Source organism: Salvia splendens, chromosome 1 (genome assembly GCF_004379255.2).
Source record: "Salvia splendens isolate huo1 chromosome 1, SspV2, whole genome shotgun sequence".
Taxonomy (NCBI): Eukaryota; Viridiplantae; Streptophyta; class Magnoliopsida; order Lamiales; family Lamiaceae; genus Salvia; species Salvia splendens.
In genome coordinates this window covers 25,839,713-25,861,444 of record NC_056032.1, presented here as the reverse complement: position 1 = coordinate 25,861,444, position 21,732 = coordinate 25,839,713, and the positions used below count along the sequence as shown (strand labels likewise).

At 37.8% G+C, this 21,732-nt stretch overlaps 2 protein-coding genes across 2 annotated transcripts; one reads left to right on the top strand and one right to left on the bottom strand.

Annotated features, from left to right (window-relative positions):
- Nucleotides 1-5,841: 5,841 nt before the first annotated feature.
- On the top strand, nt 5,842-8,022 carry LOC121745786 (heterogeneous nuclear ribonucleoprotein 1-like). The gene is made up of 6 exons (XM_042139742.1): nt 5,842-6,023; nt 6,106-6,146; nt 6,224-6,387; nt 6,624-6,723; nt 6,829-6,998; nt 7,265-8,022. Exons 1-6 carry the CDS (start codon nt 5,980-5,982, stop codon nt 7,775-7,777), a joined length of 1,032 nt encoding a protein of 343 aa, XP_041995676.1. The 5' UTR covers nt 5,842-5,979; the 3' UTR covers nt 7,778-8,022.
- An 8,778-nt stretch (nt 8,023-16,800) lies between these two features.
- LOC121797541 (pentatricopeptide repeat-containing protein At1g07590, mitochondrial-like) lies at nt 16,801-18,881 on the bottom strand. Its single transcript, XM_042196249.1, has 2 exons — nt 18,522-18,881; nt 16,801-18,150 (listed from the first exon to the last, which is right to left on the bottom strand). The coding sequence occupies exons 1-2, from the start codon at nt 18,834-18,836 to the stop codon at nt 16,900-16,902; spliced, it is 1,566 nt and encodes a 521-aa protein (XP_042052183.1). The 5' UTR covers nt 18,837-18,881; the 3' UTR covers nt 16,801-16,899.
- Nucleotides 18,882-21,732: the final 2,851 nt, after the last annotated feature.

The window sequence follows — 21,732 nt, the reverse complement described above, 5'->3', positions numbered from 1 at the left end:
GGACGAGGATGAAGTATTGTTAATGGAGAATGGGTCTCACCTCATTAGAGAGAAAAAAGTTTTCAAAATTAGAAAGTGCATATTCTTGTGGGACAGACTAAAAAGGAAAGAATGCATAATATATACACATAAAACAATAATATTTTTATGTGTACTCTTCATCTCTTGGCGTCAATCAAAAAATTAGTTATACAATAACACTTTGTTATAAATATTTGAAATTTTATGGGTATAACTTTTTTTCTTATTTATTTATGTATATAAATATATATTAAAGTAAAAAAATATAGAGAAATAAAATGCATGATCATGATTTAATTTTTATTAGCATATTAATTAATTTATCTTTCTTGGTAGCATGTCAAAAAATCAAGAAAATTTTAAAATAAGAAAATTAAAATCAAGTAATTCATTTTGTATTCTTTTAATTTTAAATTTAATGTAAGATTATTAATTTATTAATCCATACATTTAAAAATTGATATTTGGATATTATCCATTTAGTTATATTATAATTAACATTCACATACAATAATATTAATACACGCAATCTTCTAAGTGACCTTAGCTACACACACTTTTACTAGTCTAATTTTATTATTGCATACAATAAGTGGCGGACGCAGAATTTTAATATTGGATGGCCCAAATTAATATTAACCGTTAGTTATATATTTTTAATGTCAACAATGCCAAAAACACTTTAGACATGAACATTATGGAACCATGATAGAAAGATAAATAATGAGAGACAAATAATTTGAGAATTAGCAATATAAGTTAAAAAATACGAAATAGTTAAAGAACTGATAAATATAAAAAATAAAAAGCATAAATTTAAAATTAAACCTCATCAAAATAATTAAAGCATAGATTTTATAAATAAAGAACATAATTTTAAAATTAAATGTACTAATACTATGATAGTTATGGACTAAAGAATTACTACTTTTATTTCTTAGATTACAGACCACAAATTACTAATTTAAGAAAACATTAAAATACCATAATGAATTGATTAACTAGACAGGCTAGAAAATCCACTAAAAACACAAAAAAGTAAAACTCTCTCTGTCCGTGAATAGGAGTTCTTGTTCACTTTTATCATAAATAGTAATAGGGTCCCAACTTCCACTAACTCATTCAACTCACATTTCATTTAAAACTAATATAACCTATATTCCACTAACTTTTTTTCACTCACTTTTCTTAAAACTCGTGCCGCCCATAAATGAGACTCCTAACTCATTCAACTCACATTTCATTTAAAACTAATATAACATCTATTACACTAACTTTTTTTCACCCCATAAATGAGACTCCTAATGGTACACATAAGTTAAATCAACAGCATGGTGCAGCACCAGGTTTCGAACACTGGCTTCTAGGTGGTAGACGGATTTGCCAACCAAGTGAGTAGGGATGTCAATGTAGCCCGTAACCCGTGGGCTGGTCCGAATAGCCTGCCAAATTTATAGGGTTAGGGCTGGAAATTTATAGCCCGATAAAATCAAAACTCGATTAGCCCGCACCCGATTAACCCGCAACCCGTTAGGGCCAGACCCGAAAACCCGATGGGTTGGCTAGAAAACCCGATAAAATTTATATTATTCTATTTTTTTTACTCCTAATTCGACACTTCATTAATTAATTTAAACTAAAAAAATAAATTTTAATTTTATATTAAATATACAAATTATATATTGAATTTTTATTAATATACTAATTGATAAATAAATTAAAAAGTTCAAATTCACTAAAAAAATATTAAAATTTCTAAAACATGCATTAAATTCCACGAAATATCTCAATTATTAGTATTTGATCATGTTTATGATTGAGTTTAAGCATATATCTCAAGTATATCATAATTAAATATTTTACATTGTATGAATATTAGTAATTTTAATCATTATTTATTTGATTGATCGCATGTTAATATTATCGGTAGCCACCTGATCAACCCGTTGGGCTAGCCCGAAACCTGAGCTTTTAGGGCTAGGGTTGAACTTTTATAACCAGAAAGGAATCACAACTCGATTAGCCCCCACCCGATTGACCCGCAACCCGAGTAGGGTTGGCCCGAAACCCGACGGGTTGGCCTGATTGACATCCCTACAAGTGAGCTAAACAATGACATGTTAAGTTCATGTAATATATAATATAAGGTTAAATCACAAATGGATAGGGGTTCCAATGCATCCCCATGACTATGCCTGTTTAATCGGTTCTCCGGTTCTTGGGTACCCGAAATCGAAACCGGAACCGACCGGGTAATTGAGGACCGGGAGCTGGTTTACCGGTTATTGTTCCGATACCGGTTTACCGGTTACGGTTCCAATACCAGTTTCGATACAGGTTCTAATGTTCTAAAATATTTCGGTTCCGGTTCTACCCGGAACCGACCGGTTCTTACCCGGAACCGAATAATAAATCAATTTTAGATTTTATAAGATATTAATTAGTATCCAATTATCTTATAGGGGCTGTGTGTGTATATGCCGCGTGTGTGTGTGTGTTTAAGGTGTTGTGTGTGTGTATGGTGTTGCATGTGTTTAGGTGTATAATTGTTACTCCCTCCGTCCACAAATAGGAGTCCCGTTTTGCCATTTTAGTCCGTCCGCGAATAGGAGTCCCGGTTCACTTTTACCATAAATGGTAATAGGGTCTCACCTTCCACTAACTCATTTCACTCACATTTCATTTAAAACTAATATATACAAGTGAGATTCTTATTCCACTAACTTTTTTCCACCTACTTTTCTTAACATTTCTTAAAACCCATGCCGCCAAGAAATGAGACTCCTAGTAACGGACAGAGGGAGTAGTATTTTGTTGTGTGTTTATTTAAATTTTAGGTGTTATACTTTTTAGGTATTTATTGAATTATTGTTTTTAAGTATTGCAGTATTGGATGATGAATATTGTTATCTTGTTGATTTGTATTTTTGTGTGTTTCTTTAAATTTGTAGGTATAAATTGCTATATTTTTAGATGTTGAATTATTCAAAAAAAATAAAATTAAAACTACAAATCGGATCCGGTTCGTAACCGGAATCGACCGGGTAAGAACCGGTCGGTTCCGAACCGGAACCGGTCCCGATTCCAAAATTCATGAAAATTTGTAACCGGGTACTGAAGGGGTTTGGCAGCGGAATCGTGCGCTCTGACGGATCACATGAAATTCTGATCTATTTAGCAGATTATTTAGACAAAATCTATTCGCGTAATTTTCACATGTATCATGCTCATAATTTGAATTTAAACATGCTTTAGCACAAACAATCCCTAAAACATGCTTGCTGCGGAGTTAGCCAATTTACCTCGTTGATTCACTGAAGAATCGAAGATGGCTCACGTCTTCTCCACGTGAAGATCTTGAGTACTAAACCACGGATCTTCTGACTGGTTCCCGGACTGTAATCTGATATCAGCGTGGGCTGATCTCGCCAGAGAACTAGGACTTAAATAAAGAAGACAGAAATCCTATCTCCCAGAGGAGAGGGAAATCGTCCCCTGTGTGAATAGGGAGGGGGACGAAAATTTTGGAAGAAAATACAAGTGTATTTTCTGTCTCCTTTATTCTCCTGTTTATATTTAGTCACATTTTGGGCTCTGTCAGGGATCTATGGATGAATTTGGATATGACATCCCCCAATTAGTTTTTTACTATATAAATTGAACCCACAATTTAATATAAACTTATATTGGAATATTACGAGCAGCCACTACAGAAGTAATATTGAACTGCCCATCCAATTCCGAAATTACAAGTATTCCGGGTTTCCATTTGTTTGTCATCAATTTCCCGCGCTTAAGATAGAAACGTCAATTAATTAATCAATGTTTGCTATGGACTTAATTAATTAACATATTATTATCTCCAAGAGTTGACTTAGCAAGAAACGCTTATATATTATTCATAGAGTAATCAAACTCCAACTAGCTAGGTTCCGAATAATAAAACCTTGTTTCGAACTCCTCTTGTGGACGTTATCAAACGAGACTCACCTCGCGCACGATTTAATATAATAGCAATCCTAGCACCGCTAGATATTAATCACCACTACCCAATATAGCAGGATTCTTAGGGTGCGAAAAACCCGCACCTTTTGGTAAGTCAAAGTAGTGCATAATCAATACCGTATGCTCAATGCTAACGTACATTGATTAAGAAATTAATTATCAAGACCTCGTCTTTCAGTAGATAGCATAAAGGTTCGTTTTGCTGTTAAATCCAATTCAGTGCTATACCACATCAATGTCATCTTATTTCAGTAAGGCTTAGAAATATGCGGACTGACATTGTAACCTTTCACGATAGGTAGTATAGGCCTATCTAGGTTGTGAAATTCTTATTTTTCTTTGTTCATAACTGACCGTGTTACCTTAAAGTGGACGACGCCCACAACCGGTCTACTAAACAAAGACTTAGACTTTGTTACGTTGCTTATACATTTAAATATGCAATAAACATCCATTAAATGTAAAACATAACAACATTATGACAAAAAATAATCTGTTTCATTCCTTTGGAAAATAACATATAGAGTTTTACCGTATTCAATCACTCGAAAGATGATTTCTAGTATACAAACTCTAACTAGTACCCGGTCAAACTGGACCGGATAGAACCGGAACCGGCCAGTTAAGCAGGCCTACCCATGACCCCAAGTAGGTCTGCCAGACCGCCACTGCATACAATGATTAATGTAAAGATAGTAACCACAAAATTAGTATGTACATATATATTAAATGTAAGAGTCCAAATACAGTTAGGTAATTTCCATATATAAATATCTATTAAGCAATTTACCGTAAATTGTGGTTGTCTAGTTGGATGTGAATTTTCCATTTGTCAAAGGATTATTAGTTGGATACACCAAATCATAATGTCAGTTGGTATGGAAGGACTAGTGAATATTTTCTCATAAATATTTTTTAAGAATTTTTCGATGTGACTATGTAAAGTACTAGTCCATTAGTCTAGATATATAAACGGATTAAAGATATAAATTATTTAACCTGTGATAAATATAGATTAGATTATTTAACCTATATTATTGACCATTTGGTAGCATAGATTATTTATTTCTAAAGCATATGATTAAGGACGGGCCGATATAATAAACTCTCATATTATAGATAAATTATCCCATGGTCTGATTATTTATCTCCATCATTTTTGAAACTTGACAAATCTATGTTTTTACACAAATACCCTCATATTAACGTTTTTTTTACACAAATATCCTTTGTTTTTATTTCTTTTCATCCGTTCAACTAAAAAAAAAACGATCTCAACTCCACGACGAAGAATGTGCAGATTGGCAAAAAAAGTATATGAATCTGCAATGAAACAATCGCAATTCTCAATTCCGTCATCCTACGGCAGTGATTTTGAGAATCTTTTTCTACTGATCAATTCCGTCATAAATCACGCCAACACCATGCCTTGGCACAATTCTGCTTTATGAATTAGGTTTTGCGCTCAATTGAGAGAGTGGAGCAATAGAGATGGAGGCTGGAGTAAGAGAGATGGAGGCTAGGGCACACATTTTTCTCTAGTTTTAAAAGTAACCCTAATTATTATGAAAGTTAATTAAAAAGGATAATGTTGTCATTACTTATTTTAATCTATTATTTGAAAACCCTATCAAACAACGTAAAAATAAAATGAATATTTTCTATAGTCTACCAAACGTGTAGAACAAACTAGTAATCACATTAATTAAGATATTTATAGGGATGATAATTTTATAAACCTACCAAACTATGCGTATATGACTGGTAAATGAAATAAGTAAATGTAAAGAAAGAATATTTACCTTCCAGTCCAGAAACTTCTTATACGCCGCCTGTGTATGAGTTTGAATCTCATCATTTTACCAAATTTCATTTTCCCTTGACCGTCGAAAACCCCCCAAACCCTAGCTCCTCTCCTCTCCTCTCCTCTCCTCTCTCAGATCTTTAAATTTCATGGGTTCCAAGCGCTCCGATTTCGGGGATGGTGCGAGCCCTGGGTTCGTATTTCTCTCTCTTTATCTATTCTCTCTCTATATACGCGTCCGTGTAGCTAAATGCTTTTCCGTTTTGTTTCGACAGAAAGATTTTCATCGGGGGATTGGCTAAAGATACTACTCTAGGTTGGTATTCCTGTTGATAATGCATATATTCAAAGCTTACTACTATTTTATTTAATTGAGTTGTATTCAATTCTCAGATACCTTTGTGAATTATTTCGGGAAATATGGAGAGATAACTGACTCGGTGATTATGAAAGACCGGCACACAGGGCGGCCTAGGGGTTTTGGTTTCATAACCTACGCTGATCCTTCCGTTGTGGACACTGTTATCGCTGAAACCCATATCATCAATGACAAACAAGTGAGGAAATGTTTTTTGAAGCGTTTGGCCTTTGATATAGTTAGTTAGATGGCATTAGTATGACTGTTGGTGTTAGATGGATATCCTTTATTTGTTACATAGTAAAAAACAAAAACTCCTTCATTGGTTGATAAAATTGAGGATAAATGCTATTGATGTATTATGTGAATGATGCATGCTTGCTAGTTGCTAGCACTCACTGATTGTTTCTCAACTCACTAATATTTTTTGGCCAGGTTGAGATTAAGAGAACTATTCCAAAAGGATCTGGCGATTCTAAGGATTTTAAAACAAAAAAGATATTTGTTGGTGGGATCCCCACTTCTGTCAATGAAGGTGAAGTTTTTCTTGCATTAGCTGCGTTTCCAACACTCTCATATTTGTAATGCTCTTTCAAATTGTCCTTTGAATTTATCCTCCACTTCAAATTGTTGTATACAGATGACTTCAAGAGTTTCTTCTCAAAATATGGAAAGGTGGTTGAGCATGAGATTATTCGAGATCATGTGACAAAGAGGTCTCGTGGCTTTGGATTTATTGTGTTTGACCATGAACAAGTGGTTGATAATATTTTAACTGATGGAAATATGATTGATATGTCAGGCACCCAGGTGAGTTTCTCATCTCTTTAGTTTGGAAGTATGAAACTGTGTTGAACCTGTATGGGATAACTCCCTTCAATTGCTATAGCCATCAGACCCTAGCACTATTTTAGCTGCCCATTATATACTTTTAGCTAGTCTAGCAACCATTGGGTAAATTCTACTCCCATTATAGAATCAGGATATGGGTGTCCTGATGCAAAATTGTAATTTTTAGTCTTATCTGGCACTGTTTGCAGGAGGAAATTCTAGGTTAACATGCTTCTTTGTTGTAGGTTGAGATCAAGAAAGCTGAACCAAAGAAACCCTCAAACCCTCCTCCTGCTCCTGCATATGGTAGTGATTCTAGGGGACGTGGCTATGGTGATAGTTATGGTGGTTTCAGCAGCTCATATAGCAGTTTTGGCAGTGGTGGTTTTGGCCCTACCTCTTATAGGTCAATGGGATCGGGATTTGGTAGTAGATTTGGTGATTATGGTGGATATGGTAGTGGGAGTGAGTTTGGCGGCCGTTATGGAGATTACCCTAGTAGTGAATTTGGTTATCGAGAAGCGCCACTTAGCTACTCTGGCCGATTTGGTTCTTATGGCGGAGGCTTTGGTGGGGGGTATGGCAGTGGGCTGGGTGCCTATGGCCGTGGAGGGGGTTATGGAGGTTATGGTGGAGCTGGGGCAAGTGGTGGATATGACTCAGGCCCTGGTGCTAGTTATGGTGGAGCAGGAGGGGGAATTTATGGAGGTAGAGCAGGTTATAGTGGCAGTAGTCGATATCATCCTTATTCAAGATAGATGTCCTTTAAGCATCTTGTAGGAGTTCTCACATTTCTCTTGGCTATTGCTTCTCGCCACTTGGAGTTGACTAGATTTTCAAAGTACTAGCAGGAGATGATCTGTAGAAGACTGGAGAACCTTAGTATTTTGTTGTTTCTTATTCACTGGATTCTAAGTTTTAAGAATCTCATTCAGACACTGTTAAGCTTTCTAAGCTAGACATCTTATCCTGTATGAAATGTATTTTGTTCTATTTTTAGTTAGAATCGCCTTCTGCTTTTTTAGGTTTTATCTGCTAGAATTTAATGTTTATCTAGAATTGAGTGTACATGCTCAAGTGATCTGTGAGATGATGCCTCACCAGACATAGCTCCTCTAGCTGATTTGTGTCCAAGCTTTCTTGTGTGTTCTTTGGAAGTTCTGGCTGGATGTGTTATAGCTTCTAGTTCAGGTAGAATCTCTTTAATGTTTCAATTACATTGATTTTAGGTGAGTGTTGGTAGAGAAAGCTATGAAATACAAACCTAGTAGTTTGGGTAGCAACCTTATCAAATTTTCAGGGATTAATCCATTGACTTAGTATGTTAAATGCTCATTCTAGCTACAGGTATTACGATATCTCATGACCTTGTATTTGCATTGCAAATGCATATTTGTTGCTTCACTATTCTTCATTGCAGGAGACCTGGGAATCTTGCTGCTTGCTATTTAATTAGTTTTCCATATATTGTCATTTGTAATGACTGCTGAAATTATAACTCTTTACAGATATATGAGTTTATTAAGAAATATGTTATGGTTTCAATCTTTTTTGTCAAGTATGTTCCGAAGTTAATATATTGTGTAGTCTAAACCATAATTTTCCGTGTGTTTTTTTATGAGCTTTTGGTAAAGTGTAACATTTTATATTTTTTATATATTTGTTGGTTTCTGGAGTTAAAAGTTTTGGAACAAAGGCATCTTGAAGTACGAAATCATGCAAATATACAATTTATTACTATCATGAATCGTATTGATTAATACTGAAGCTCGCTGTGGTATGTTTTATTTTGATACTGGTATTTTTGAAATGCTTGGGCCATTACAAATCTACAGTACTTCCTCCAGTCCCCATGAAATGTCCTATATTTTCGTATTTTGACAGTTTCAATAAATGTCTCATTTCACTTTATCATTTTTGATAATGGACCCTATATTCCATTAATTCATTTTCCTTTACAATTTATTATAAAACTAATACATAAAAGTAGGATTCTCATTCCATTTTTTCCACTCACTATTACTAACAAACTATTACTAACAAAGTCAAATAATTTCTTAAAATATGCACTGGTCAAATGAGACATTTAATGGGACTCGGTGGGAGTACAATTTATTTTGTATTTATTATGTTGTTGCTTAAAACATCCACCATCATGCTTGTCAAATTAACAACTTGTCGCTTACTATTTTCTTAAAATCAACGACTACGACACTTCAAATTATTCAACGGACCCCAATATATGCACCCTTCGTTCCATAAGAGGAGTCATATTTGGTGTGGACATGAGTTTTAGAGATGTAAAAGATAGTGAGTTAAAAAGTTTTTTTTTTTTTTTTTTATATCAAGAACGCCCTTTGTGGGCGGGAGGTTTAGGCAGACCTCCAACCCGTAAATAATATCAAGATAAAATGTTCTAACAACATGATCTTAGTCCAAAAGTGACTAGGATCTAAACAAGAACATAAAGAAGCCAAGTAGAGGTTCCACAAGTCGAGATCCCCCGTACTATCAAGTGGAAAAAAAACTGACTATATATATACGAGGGAGAAATGAAAAATTATTAAAACTAGCCACCAAAGAAGCTGGATCAACCCACATCTCTACGTCGGAACGGAAGTTAGGATATCCCAGCTGGTCCATCCTAACCAGCGCCTTCAGATACCGAGGCGCAGAGATTGGATTATAGTAAGTAAGGGCAGGGGTCTGAACCCCCTACCTGCAAGAAAGTCAACAGCTCGGTTCCCTTCTCTATAGATGTGTGAGAACCGAACATGTCGCTGAGAAGTCATACTCCAGATCAAAGTCATGTGATGTCTGAAATCTGCAGCGCCAAGCTGTCTAGATGACAACAAGGTAACCAGAGCCGCTGAGTCAAGCTCAATCCAGATGTGTGTCGAAAGCTCCATAGCCATCTCGAACCCCCGAATTAGAGCCAACAGCTCCGCCTCAAAGCTCGATGATGCGGGCTATTGGAGCACAGAAGGCACTCAAAAGTCCTCCATCAGAGCCTCGAACCAATCCTCCCTCCCCCGCCTCCATTGTTGATGTAGAGAAGGCACCGTCAGTGTTTAGGTTTAGTGCAATATCAGTGCTCGTGTGAATCGGTGTGTGCGAGGAAGGAAACCAGGCATCAAAATACTCTCATGCAGAAAAAGCCGACTGACTCAAGAAAAAGACATGACTAAGAGACTCGACTGAAGGAGACCGACAACACTGACATCTAGACGTTAACTCAATCCCCCTCCTCTGCAACTTCTCATCCATCGGCAACTGTTAGGTTTAGTATACTGAAAAGCATGTTTCGAGCAAATTCGCACGAATAGGAATCTTGCTTGTATACGGAAAAACTCTACAATCCACTTTTAACCCGATTCAGTATTATTCGAGCAGTTTGCACGAATAGAATCAGTATATTATTACATTGTGTTTACTTGTGCGTTTATAAGATGTTTTATAAACATTTAAATGCATAAGAAGTAAACAAAGCCTAAGTCTTTTGCTTAGTAGACTGGTCGTGGGCTGCGCTCACTTTAAGGTACTACAGTCGGTTCTAAGCAATGCTTTGCAAAAGAAAAAGAAGAATTTCACAACCTAGATAGGCTTTGGCTACCTATCGTGAATGGTTGCAATGTCAGTCCGATTATTTCTAAGCCTTATTGAAATAAGATGACGTTGGTGTGGTATAGCACTTAATGGATCTAACAGCAAGACGTGTCTTTATGCTATCTACTGAAAGACGAGGTCTTGATAAATATCTATTTCTTAATCAATGTACGTTAGCATTGAGCATACGATATTGAGTATCTACTACTCTGACTTACCAAAGGTGCGGGTTTTTCGTCACCCAACGATCCAGGTATATTGGGTAGTGGTGATCATTATCTGACGGTGCTAGGATTGCTATTATGTTGAATCGTGCGTGAGGTGAGTCTCGTTTGATAATGTCATCAAGAGGAGCTTGAACAAGGTTTTATTATTCGGAAACTGGCCAATTGGAGTTTTATTACTCTATGAATAATAAATAAGTGTTTCTTGCTAAGTCCACTCTTGGAATTAATAAGATGTTAATTAATTAAGTCCATAGCAGACTTTAATTAATTAATAGACATTTATATCTTAAGCGCGAGAAATAAATAATAAACAAAATGGAAACCCAGATTACTTGTAATTTCGGATTTGGATGGGGAGTTCAATATTACGTCTGTAGTGGCTGCTCGTAATATTCCAATATAAGCTTGTATTAAATTGTGGGTTCAATTTAATTAGTAAAAAGCTAATTGGGGGAGCCCATATCCAAAGCCTTCCATAGATCCCTGACTGGGCCCAATATGTAACTATTATAAATAGGATAATAAAGGAGACAGAAAATACAATTTAGTGTAGAAAATTTTTGCCCACTCTAATTATTAAAAGATGGATGATTTTTTCAGTGAATTTCTCCTCCGTGAGATTTTCAGCTCCTCCTCCGTGAGAAAGTTCTGTCTTCTTTATTCGAGTTCTAGTGTTTCGATAAGATCAGCCCACACTGATTTCGGAATACAGTTCGGGACACCAGTCAGAAGATCCGTGGTCTAGTAATGAAGATCATCGTGGAGAAGGCGCGAGCAATCGACGATTCTTTGGAGAATCAAATCGGTAACTCTAAACCGTAGAATTCATGTTTAGGATTTATATTCTATGAGCATGAATTATTTGCCTTCTAGCATGCAATTCTGTGTTAACATGTGAATTGATTAATCTCATAATCTGTCAAATAGATCCTACGTCTGATTTATTTATTTTGTACAAGTCTTCCGCTGTGCAAGTGGCTCCAAACCCCAACAGCAACCTACCAAATAACAACCTCCAAATGAACACCGAGATGGTAGGGGTCAACCCTTAGTTCCAAATAAGCCCAAAAGTCTCCCTCTTCGGCAATCTAGTCCGGATGCTTTCCCAAGGTCACAGAGAACTCGCCATGGCTAGTCAGACTCCACTGCCTCACATCCTTCGCCCCCAACTCGATCGGCGTGGCTCTGATCTGGTCTATCACATCTGTAGGTACGCCAAACCTAAAAGATAAACTATGCAGCATATCCTCATCCCATGCATAATCATGCCAATATGATGCAACGGCCTGAGATTGAGGAGGATCATTTCCCGGGACGCACAGACTCCGGATGGGGCTAGCCCCAAGTTAGACATCATCCCAGAAGCTGATCTTCCCCTCACCCAAGGACCAACGGATATACTCATGCATGTATGACCAAATACGACGCAAACGACGCCAAGTAGGACTATCATGCGACCCACAAGGAGATGTATACAAATGACAAGGAAGTATACTGTACTTCTGAGTCATGAACTTGGCCCAAAGAGAATCCTGAGCTAGCAGTCTCCACCACAGCTTGAACCCAAAAGCCACTGACACTTCCCTGAAGCGGCGAATACCCAAGCCACCCTCATCAAAAAGCAAGCAAATCTGTCTCCAAGAAATCCAGTGTAGCTTCCTCAACTGTACCCCAAAAATATCTAGCCAGAATTTGCTCCAACTCGTCCAGAAGCCAAGCAGAGGATTCATGACCTGTAAGATGTGAAGCGGGATGGCGGCGAGGGTGCTCTTAATCAAAGCAAGCTGACCCCCAAAAGCAAGATGTCGATGGGACCAACTGTGGATTCTGTCCATGAGCTTCTGTCTGAGGGGCAAAAGATGATCTGCCTTCCTTGCTCCTCTGAAGATCGGGACCCCAAGGTATGTGAAAGGCATCACCCCTCTCTGAAAGCCTCCAACCTCCTCAACAATGCTAGCAAACTCCATGTGCTCAGTTGCCAAAAAGAAATGTGTCTTCCCATTATTCACCTTCTGCCTAGACACAGCAATGTAGTGATCCAGGCATCCAACCAACCTTTCCACTGCCTCTCTATGTGCCCTCGAGAATATGATTATATCATCCACGTAGGAGATATGAGTGATAATGGGGGCCTTTTTTCGGCATCTGTATATCATCTCTCTATCCCCCTTGATCAGCCTATCCAGACATCTTGAAAGGTAATCTGCCGCTAACACAAAGAGGGAGGGCGATAAGGGATCCCCTTGTCTTAGCCCCCTTGAGGACTGAAAGAAACCCGCCGGACCCCCGTTCACCAGGACTGAGAACCAGCAAGACGAGATGCATCTACTAATCATACTCACCCAGGTTGTTGAGAATCCCATCGTTTCTAAGACCTTGAGCAAAAACGGCCACTGGACTCTATCATACGCCTTTGCCATATCCAGCTTGAGTGCCAGATTGGGCGATCTCCCTCTACTCGAAAGCTCCTTCCCCAGGTCATGTATCAACTCTTGGGCCAGAAGAGCATTGTCACTAAGCAGACGACCCTTGATGAACCCACTCTGATTCGGTGCAATGACAAGGGGGAGTGAACGTGCAAGTCTTGAAGCAATGATCTTTGTGATGATCTTGTTCGTAACATTGCAGAGGCTGATCAGTCTATAGCCCCCCCACGTGACTGGGTTATGCTTCTTCGGAATGAGGACGATCATGGTAGCCGTGAAGCTTCGGGGCATAAACGCCCCACTGAAAAAGTCTGCCACAACTGCAATCACATCCCTCCCCAAAGTGTCCCAGCAGTGCTGAAAAAACAAAGAAGTGAACCCATCCGGTCCGGACACACTATCACCACTGATCCCAAAAACTGCATCCCTAACCTCCTTCTCCTGCGGTGGCGCACACATGGCCTCCTGGTCAACTGAATCTGGAAGTGTATGGATGAGAGATAAGTCAGGCTCTGCAAGGTCCCCAACGTCCGATGTCAGAAGCTGCTGAAAGAAGGCTGCCGCTGACTCCCTGATCTCTGTCTCCTCTGTCAGTGCCTGCCCCCCAAACTCGACCGTGTGTATCCGCGACTTAACTCTCTTCCGTCTGACCCAACTATGAAAGAATTTGGAGTTCCTTTCTCCATCAGCAGCCCATCTAATCGCCGCCTTTTGCCTCCAGAATTCTTCCCGTGATGATGTGCTCTGCAGACACTCGACTGAATTCAGCTCTATGTGCTGGTGTCGGGTCACTATCATATAAAATCTGTGCCTCAAGCACTGCCTGCTCTGCATCCTTTAGGTTTTGGATGATGTTGCCAAAAACTTCTCTGTTCTAAACCTTTAGGAGCTTCTTGGTCCTGATGAGCTTGAGTTGAAATATGGGGTTCGCTTTTTATATTGGTTTTACAATAGAATGTGAGTGGAGTGAGTTAGTGGAATATCAGAATATGTGATCTATTTACTATTTATGGTTAAAGTGAAATGTGACTCTTATTGTGAAATGGACTAAAATAGAAAAACGTGACTCTTATTCTAGGATGGAGGGAGTATTATTTATTTATCTTTATATTTATAATTTATTTTAAAAATATGTGCTGAAAATCTCAAAGGTGCTATAAAAGTAAACATTTAAATTGAACATTTAGCATTTGATAAAAATATGAATTTATATGGAAAGAAAAAAGAAAAGGTAAAAAGGAACAATGAAAAAAGATGAAAGCGAGACTATCTACATTGTTCTCGCTTTTACGTTACTATTTATCCACTTTAACTATTTATTGCAATTTTTCAAAATGAGTGCAAAAAAGAAGTGAGTCAAATATCTTGGGATGGAGGGAGTATTGAATTTTCGATAAAGTATGCGGTATGGTGATTTCGCTAAAAGATATTGCCCCAACTTACACCTAGGGATGAATCTTACGCCTTGTACAATGAGAGTTGGATAGTTTTTGTCGGATTGAACATGAAATAGAAAAATAATACTTGCCCCGCCCACGAAAAATAGTCCCATTGTTCCATTTGGGTTGTCACGAAATATAATTTCATTCTGAAAATAGAAAGTTTCTCTCTTATACTTTATTCCTATTTTTTCTCCTTCTCTTTCTTACTCTATCAATTTCTTAAAACTTGTGTGGTTCATCTATGAGTCTAGTGGGCCTATCTTAAGGGAGTAAACCCTAAAGATAAAAAAAATTAGAATGAAGATGTTTTTTTATAAACGAGAGCAACTCATTTCTTCAAAAATATCGTCACACGTCTTTTTAACTCTACAGTATCTTGACATGTCGTTTAGCCCTTAAGGACTAAAATGATAATACAATTATCTCTACTTTTCTCTCTCTTCATTAACTCACAAAACAGCAGTACATAAGATCCAATGCCAAAAAGTAAAAGTTTCATATTTAATGGGACGAAGGGAGTAATTATCATTGAGACCAGTGGCTCAGGATTTTGATGGTGGGGTCTAAGCTAGTGTTCCTAGTACTACGACATTTTTTTTGTGTTGACGAATTAGAGAATCAATTACAAAAGATAGAGATATGTGTAAGGTGATTGTTGATAGATGCAACGCCAACGTAAAAAAACAAACTTGTCAAAAAAGAGAGTTTTAAAAAATAAAAAAAATAAAACATAAATTATTGAAAGAAAATAAGACTTGAATTGAATTCTAAATTGTAGCAATGTTAAAATTTAAAATAAAAGTGATACTATAAATAAGAACACATAAAATAGAAAATAGAGAAATCAATGTAAAATGTGAGAAAAAATTTAGTAATTGCTCTTATAGTGAGAAACATAAAGCAAAGTAAATAAGAAAAATAAGGGAAAGTAAAGATGTAGGAAGAATCAGTAAAAAAGGGATAAACCTTTAAAATCAGGGGGTTTGTCTTGCTGCGAATCGATCTCTCGCCAATAAAATGTCATGGCTGGAAGCCAACTATGCTATAGGGTCATTTAGCACCATTGTTAATATAGATTATATATAGTCATTTATAAAATAGTTGGGGGTTCCATGGGTCCCCATGACCCTCTTTTGGTCCGCCACTGATTGAGACCTCATCTTTCAATAATAGCAAGAAAAAATTATCTAATTATTAGATCGATTCAATATTATACGACACTAGTGTCATTAGTTTTCTTAGTTAAGAAAATTTTCGGATTAACACTGCAGTTATTATCTCATTGCCCTGATATGTCCCACAGGGGCGAACACCTAAATAATCATTAGTAGGGGCTATTTTTTCTAAATTGTATTTAAAATATAATAATGTGTAAATTAGTTCGAGGCTTTTGTATAATAGCCTACATAAAATTGATATTAAATTAAAAACTCTCCAAATGAAAAATAAAAAAAAAGGTTATTAGGAGGCTAAGCCCCTAGAGCTCTTCATGTGTGTCTGCCCATAGTGCTCCATGCTCCATTGCCCCATAATATTATCTCATTGTTCTGGTGTGCCCCACGCTCCAACAACACTAAGCCAAAGTTGAGTAGAAACCCTACCCACCGTCCGCCGAGCTGAAACAGCCACCGGATCAGCCTTACACTGACGAGCCTAGCTGCCGCTGGTGACCGTTAACGTAAACACCATTAACACTTTCATTTTAGAGTAAAACTAACCATCATCTTCCACCTCTTGTACTCGTGTTAACCATAGCCAGTTTAAAATTAATATAGAGTACTATATTAGTTTAGTGAAATAGTGAAATGAATATAGAGTAGTACTATATTCAATGACAGGTCCTCTCTCCCACCTCATTTTATTCTTGTACTCGTCGTGTTAACCATAGCCAGTTTGAGTATTGATCAACAGCTGAAAAATGGTGTATTACAGTTTTGAGTATCGATCAATAAAATCTTTTCCTTTAGGAACCTACAGTCTTGTGGAACAAGACACTTAGTAACTTCCCCACCAAAATTATATAGGAGTTAGGACACAGTCTACACGTTCTGTTTTCCGTTTGCTGATTTCTTTCAGGAAATGAAGTAACAAATTCACTCTTTAAATAAAATAGTCCTTGTACACATTGGCTGAGTCAGACCATGAAATAGAAGAGGAAAAATCATTTCAGAATCTGTAATCACAGCCGGAACTGCTCTATGAGCCTCATGAGGCTATACGTCTCAGCATCCGGCCTACATCCTCCCAAAATCATCCTTCTAAGAAGATTAGGCTCGTATACCTTCGCCTTCACATATGCCTTAATCAACGTATTATACACGAAGCTATACCTACTGTAGTTCACACTCTTCAACTCTTCAAACAACTTCTCCACATTCTCCACATCCCCATCTTCTGCAAAAACCCCCATTATCGAATGCGTAGTTTCCAGCCACGGACTCGATCTCCTGATCCTAGCGCTTGCCACAAACTCTGAACCTAATTCAAGAGTTCTTATAGCTTCCTTCAGTAGCCCTGCTCTCGAGCAACCAAGTGCAAGATGCCGAAACGTTATTGCATTTGCCTTGCACCCACTCCTCTCCATGTCTTTATACAGCCCCGTGGCTTTTGTGATCAATCCGTTTCTGCAATACACACCGATCATCGAGTTGAACTGCTCACTCGACTTCAAGCCTTTCTCGGTGACCATCTCGTGCCACAGCTCCTCTGCACGCCCAAGATTTCCAATCCTACCAAAGGCTTCAATTGCCAACAAGAAACTCTTGCCCCGGACGTAAGGAAGGGCTTGAACCTTCGACCACATTTGTTCCACCTCCTTCTCACTCCCCAAATATCCATACAGTATCACAAGAATGTCGAGTGTAGACCAGTTATCCCCCGTCATAGACTTCTTGATGATCTCCACATAAGCCTCACAAGCGGTATACAGCCTGGCTACAGCATGAGAGACAGCCAAAATGCAGTAAGATATTTCGTTTGGTTCCACCATCATCTGCTTCATGTCGCCAAAGACTCTCACCAGGCCTTCAATGTTGTGGTCATTGGCTTCAATCTTCATCAAGATATTGTAAGTTGAGACGTGGCGGACCACTTTATCGGCTTTCATCTGAATCATGATCTTCCGAATTGCTTTTCTCCGGCTGGGGGAGGAATGCAGTATGATCAGGCGGTTGAAAGCTAAGTACGATATGGGATGGCCTAACTCCCTCATCTTCTTCATGTATGCCAACGAGAGACGTATCAAACCTTTGTCCAGGCATCCGAGCACGAGATTGTTGTAAAGCAGCTCGTTTTGAAACTCGGATGGGATTCGAGTGAAGAGGGCCTCGCCTTGTGCCACCCCATGAAACTTAATGGTGAATTCTAGCAAGTAGGAGTAGTCTAGCTCTGTTGGCTTGTAAGGCCTCTCCCTTATCACCCACTCCATCACCTGATATAAATTATAATTCCCATAAATGCAACTACTTTGTTAACTAATACTCGGATCGGATGTCCCACTCTAAATGACACATTTCCAAAAATAGAAACACTACTCTTTCTACATTTTCCCCTCTCTTACTTTATTCTCACCATTTAGCTCACAAAACAAACGCTAGAAAAAATCCCGTGCCGGGATAGAAATGCTCCACTTAGAGTGGGACGGAGTAGTAACCATAAAAGATCATAAAGATACAATTTTTAATAAGAATAAAGGATCACGAGAAGAGGATGAACAAATTGAAGGAAAAAATAAGCTGCTAAAAATGTTCAGTTAGGCATTTCGTCAAACAGTTGGGGCGCACAAAATCACAGAACACTGACCTCTAGAGCGCGTTTATTGGATTGAAGCCTCCGCAAACGGTTGATCATATGGAAAATATCGCCTCTGTGAATGGGTAGGCCATCGCCCATCCAGCGGCAAAAGGCGGAGGTGACCGAATCCCCTTTCAACAATTTCTCGATTCTCCAACTTAAACTCTTGGCTTCGCCATCTTTGGGTTCGTTTTCAGTTGCCAGTGGAGTTCCGGCCAGTGGTCCTTGAGTGCAGAAACTGAGAATGTTGGGGTAAAGATAGGGGACGTTAATTGTTCGACGAATGGTGCTCTGCTGGTGAAGAACAAAGGCGATGACTCTCATGCTTCACTACGCAACTCTCATTACTTGATACTCCTAGTTTGTTTTCATCATTTTTTACTACTATATATTCCATCCGTTCTACAATAGAAATTACATTTAGTGTGAGTACTGGTTTTAATAGATGCAAAGAATAATGAGTAAGAAAAGTTGGTGCAATATGATGTCCACTTTTTTATATTGGTTTTAGAGTATCCGCATCGAGATGCTCTTTCGGACGGCGGAGCCTGTGCCATCGCCATGGCGAGCGACATGCTCACCGCTGTACTGGTCCCTTCGGCACTGACGAGCTCGACGCCAAGAGCTACGTCCTTGGGGACAAACGGACACGTGGCGGCTTCTGGTTGAGCATCACCCACTAGCCATTGTAATTTTTATAAAATTCGAAAAATCTGAAAAATAAAAAATATAAAAATTATTTTCCTACTTCCCAATAAAATATATCCATTTTTTCTCTACTATTAATTATTTTTTCATTTTTTACCCCAAAATTCACATTTTCATCTATAAATACCATCTGTTTCATCCCGAAAAAAATCACACCACACCCAACAACTCTCTCAAATTCTCACTCTCTTTCTCTTGCAAACATGTCCGACGAATACCCCCTCCGGCTCTGGCGGATGGTACATACCCTCCAAGTGCAATTGGGTATGATCCCCAACCCCAACCAACCGCAGCTGTCAAACTAGTATTCTTCAAAACCCAAAATGTGTATATTTAAAAATTTTTCAAATTTAAATTATGTAACTTAAATTTCCACGGATGTAAATTTAATTTTTAGGATTTTAATTATGTACTCCATTTGTTCCATAGTAATAGAGTCATTTTGCCATTTTGGTACGTTCCATAGTAATACAGTCATTTTCAGTGTTACTATTTTGGAGCAGCCACCTGGTGAGACCTTAAACCTTTTAATTTGACCCTTTGTGTTTTCAGACATACTTATTGACAAGCTCTTTGTTTTAATGAGTACTCTCATCTTCTGAATTCAAATATGACAGTTGTCTCTTGATTTGAGCTTTTCTGCAAGCTCCATGTTAAAGATGGCACATTGCTTCTCCCTTGGCTAGTTTCCTCTTGTTGCCCTCTTTATTAGTTAGTTTCCTTGAGCTACGCATAAACTTTAAAATAAATAAATAAATAAATAAATAAAAGCATGACATGGTCTTCTATCAAAGTATTGTTGAGCAAATGACAATTGTCTGTTTCCTATTCTTTTCAAATCCATCTGTGACCAACCATCTCAGGTCTTACTGTTATCATCTAGGGATACTTGAAACTATTCTATTTCACAGTTCATTTTGATTATATTATTGGAAACCTATTATTGACATCTACATTCTATTCATCATACCCTCACTTTCGCAATTTATTCCATCTGGCAAGCTCTTCCCACAATAAAATTCTCAAGTTCTATGGGTATAGCTCAAGCCCTTTGAAGTTGTATCTTTTCTTTTCTGGGAGTGAGCATAATGAACGCAATTGAGCCTAGTCTTTGCACTTCATGAAAACCTTTGTTGCAAGCTACTGGTGAGAGTTTGTGGTGAACCAAACACTCACGTAATTGAAATAATTATAATCGTTTTGTTTTCATGGTTACCTTGGAGCCTACACAAAGCAAGAATGATTCGAATATTTCTCTTGGAATCCCAAATTCAGTTCCTATCAAAGTTAAAAGGGTTAGATCAACTCTATATTTCCTCGCGTGAGATCTCATGGGAGGCAAGGCATTGACCACTGCAGAAAACGCAAAAAAAAAAACAAGAAGATGAAGAAGTAAATAATCTAAAGTGGACATCCATAAAAATAATGCGCCGACCAAAAGTGTCAAGACTAGAACGACAAGTCGTTATATTTATGCTATGACTAAACACTGCATGCGACGAGTTGCAAGGGGATCGAACGTTTAGTACTTAGTACAATTTTGAGAAAAGAGTGATAACAATAGTCATTGAAAATTCTATTCGACCCTATTAGTCCCTTCGTAGTGTGCGAGATCTCTATGTATACAGTTGGGTGATCAATCAATACGATTAAGGCTAAGTTAAGTCGAGAAGTAAACTAATTAATATCTATACTACAATTATGACTAAGAAATAAAAGTGTGAGTACCCTAATTACTTTCAACCTAATGACAAGATGACATTAAAGAAGATTTGATAACCAAGAACAAATGAGAAAGGACCTAGAAATGAGGAAGGAACTAGCAAAGATTTGCGATAGAACTTTGAAATTAGAGTAGCAATGTCAAAAGAGATATCAGTGTCAACTGCGATACAAACACCTCTACGAATTAGGAGGCAGAGTACTCTTAATTAGACAAGAAAACATCCTGCTTGTTATTTTAAGAACAACCGAGTGCACAATGGAGTCTGCACGGCTGGGAGCAACGACAAATGCATATGTTATAAAGGTAGACATTGTGCGAGGAAGTGCCCTACGAGAATACCAAAGGTAAATGCAAAAGAAAATAAAAAAAATAAATAAATACGATGGGTCATAGTTGGGAGAATATCTCTACCTCAAAAATGAGATGTCCACCTATCTTAAGATGAAAGAAGAATGTGAGCAACCACTGTGGAGGATCACGCAAGAAAATATTTTAAAGCTATAACTCACTCATAATCCCAAACAAAATTCAAAGTTGATTTGGATTAGTAGGTTACTCCCCAAGACTCATTAAAAGATTCTCTAAATACAAGACCGAAGAATGTAAATGGCACCAAATGTGTGTGGACCCTAGATTGGAATGGGAGTTTTAGATGCTAAAGGAAAAAGGTGACAACAACATCGTGTTAGCAGTACTAGAACCAAGGGCATCTTCTGAAGCCTACACATACGCACTAAAGAATGGACTTGGATGAGTTTGATACTAAAAGGGAAAGTAATCGTTTAT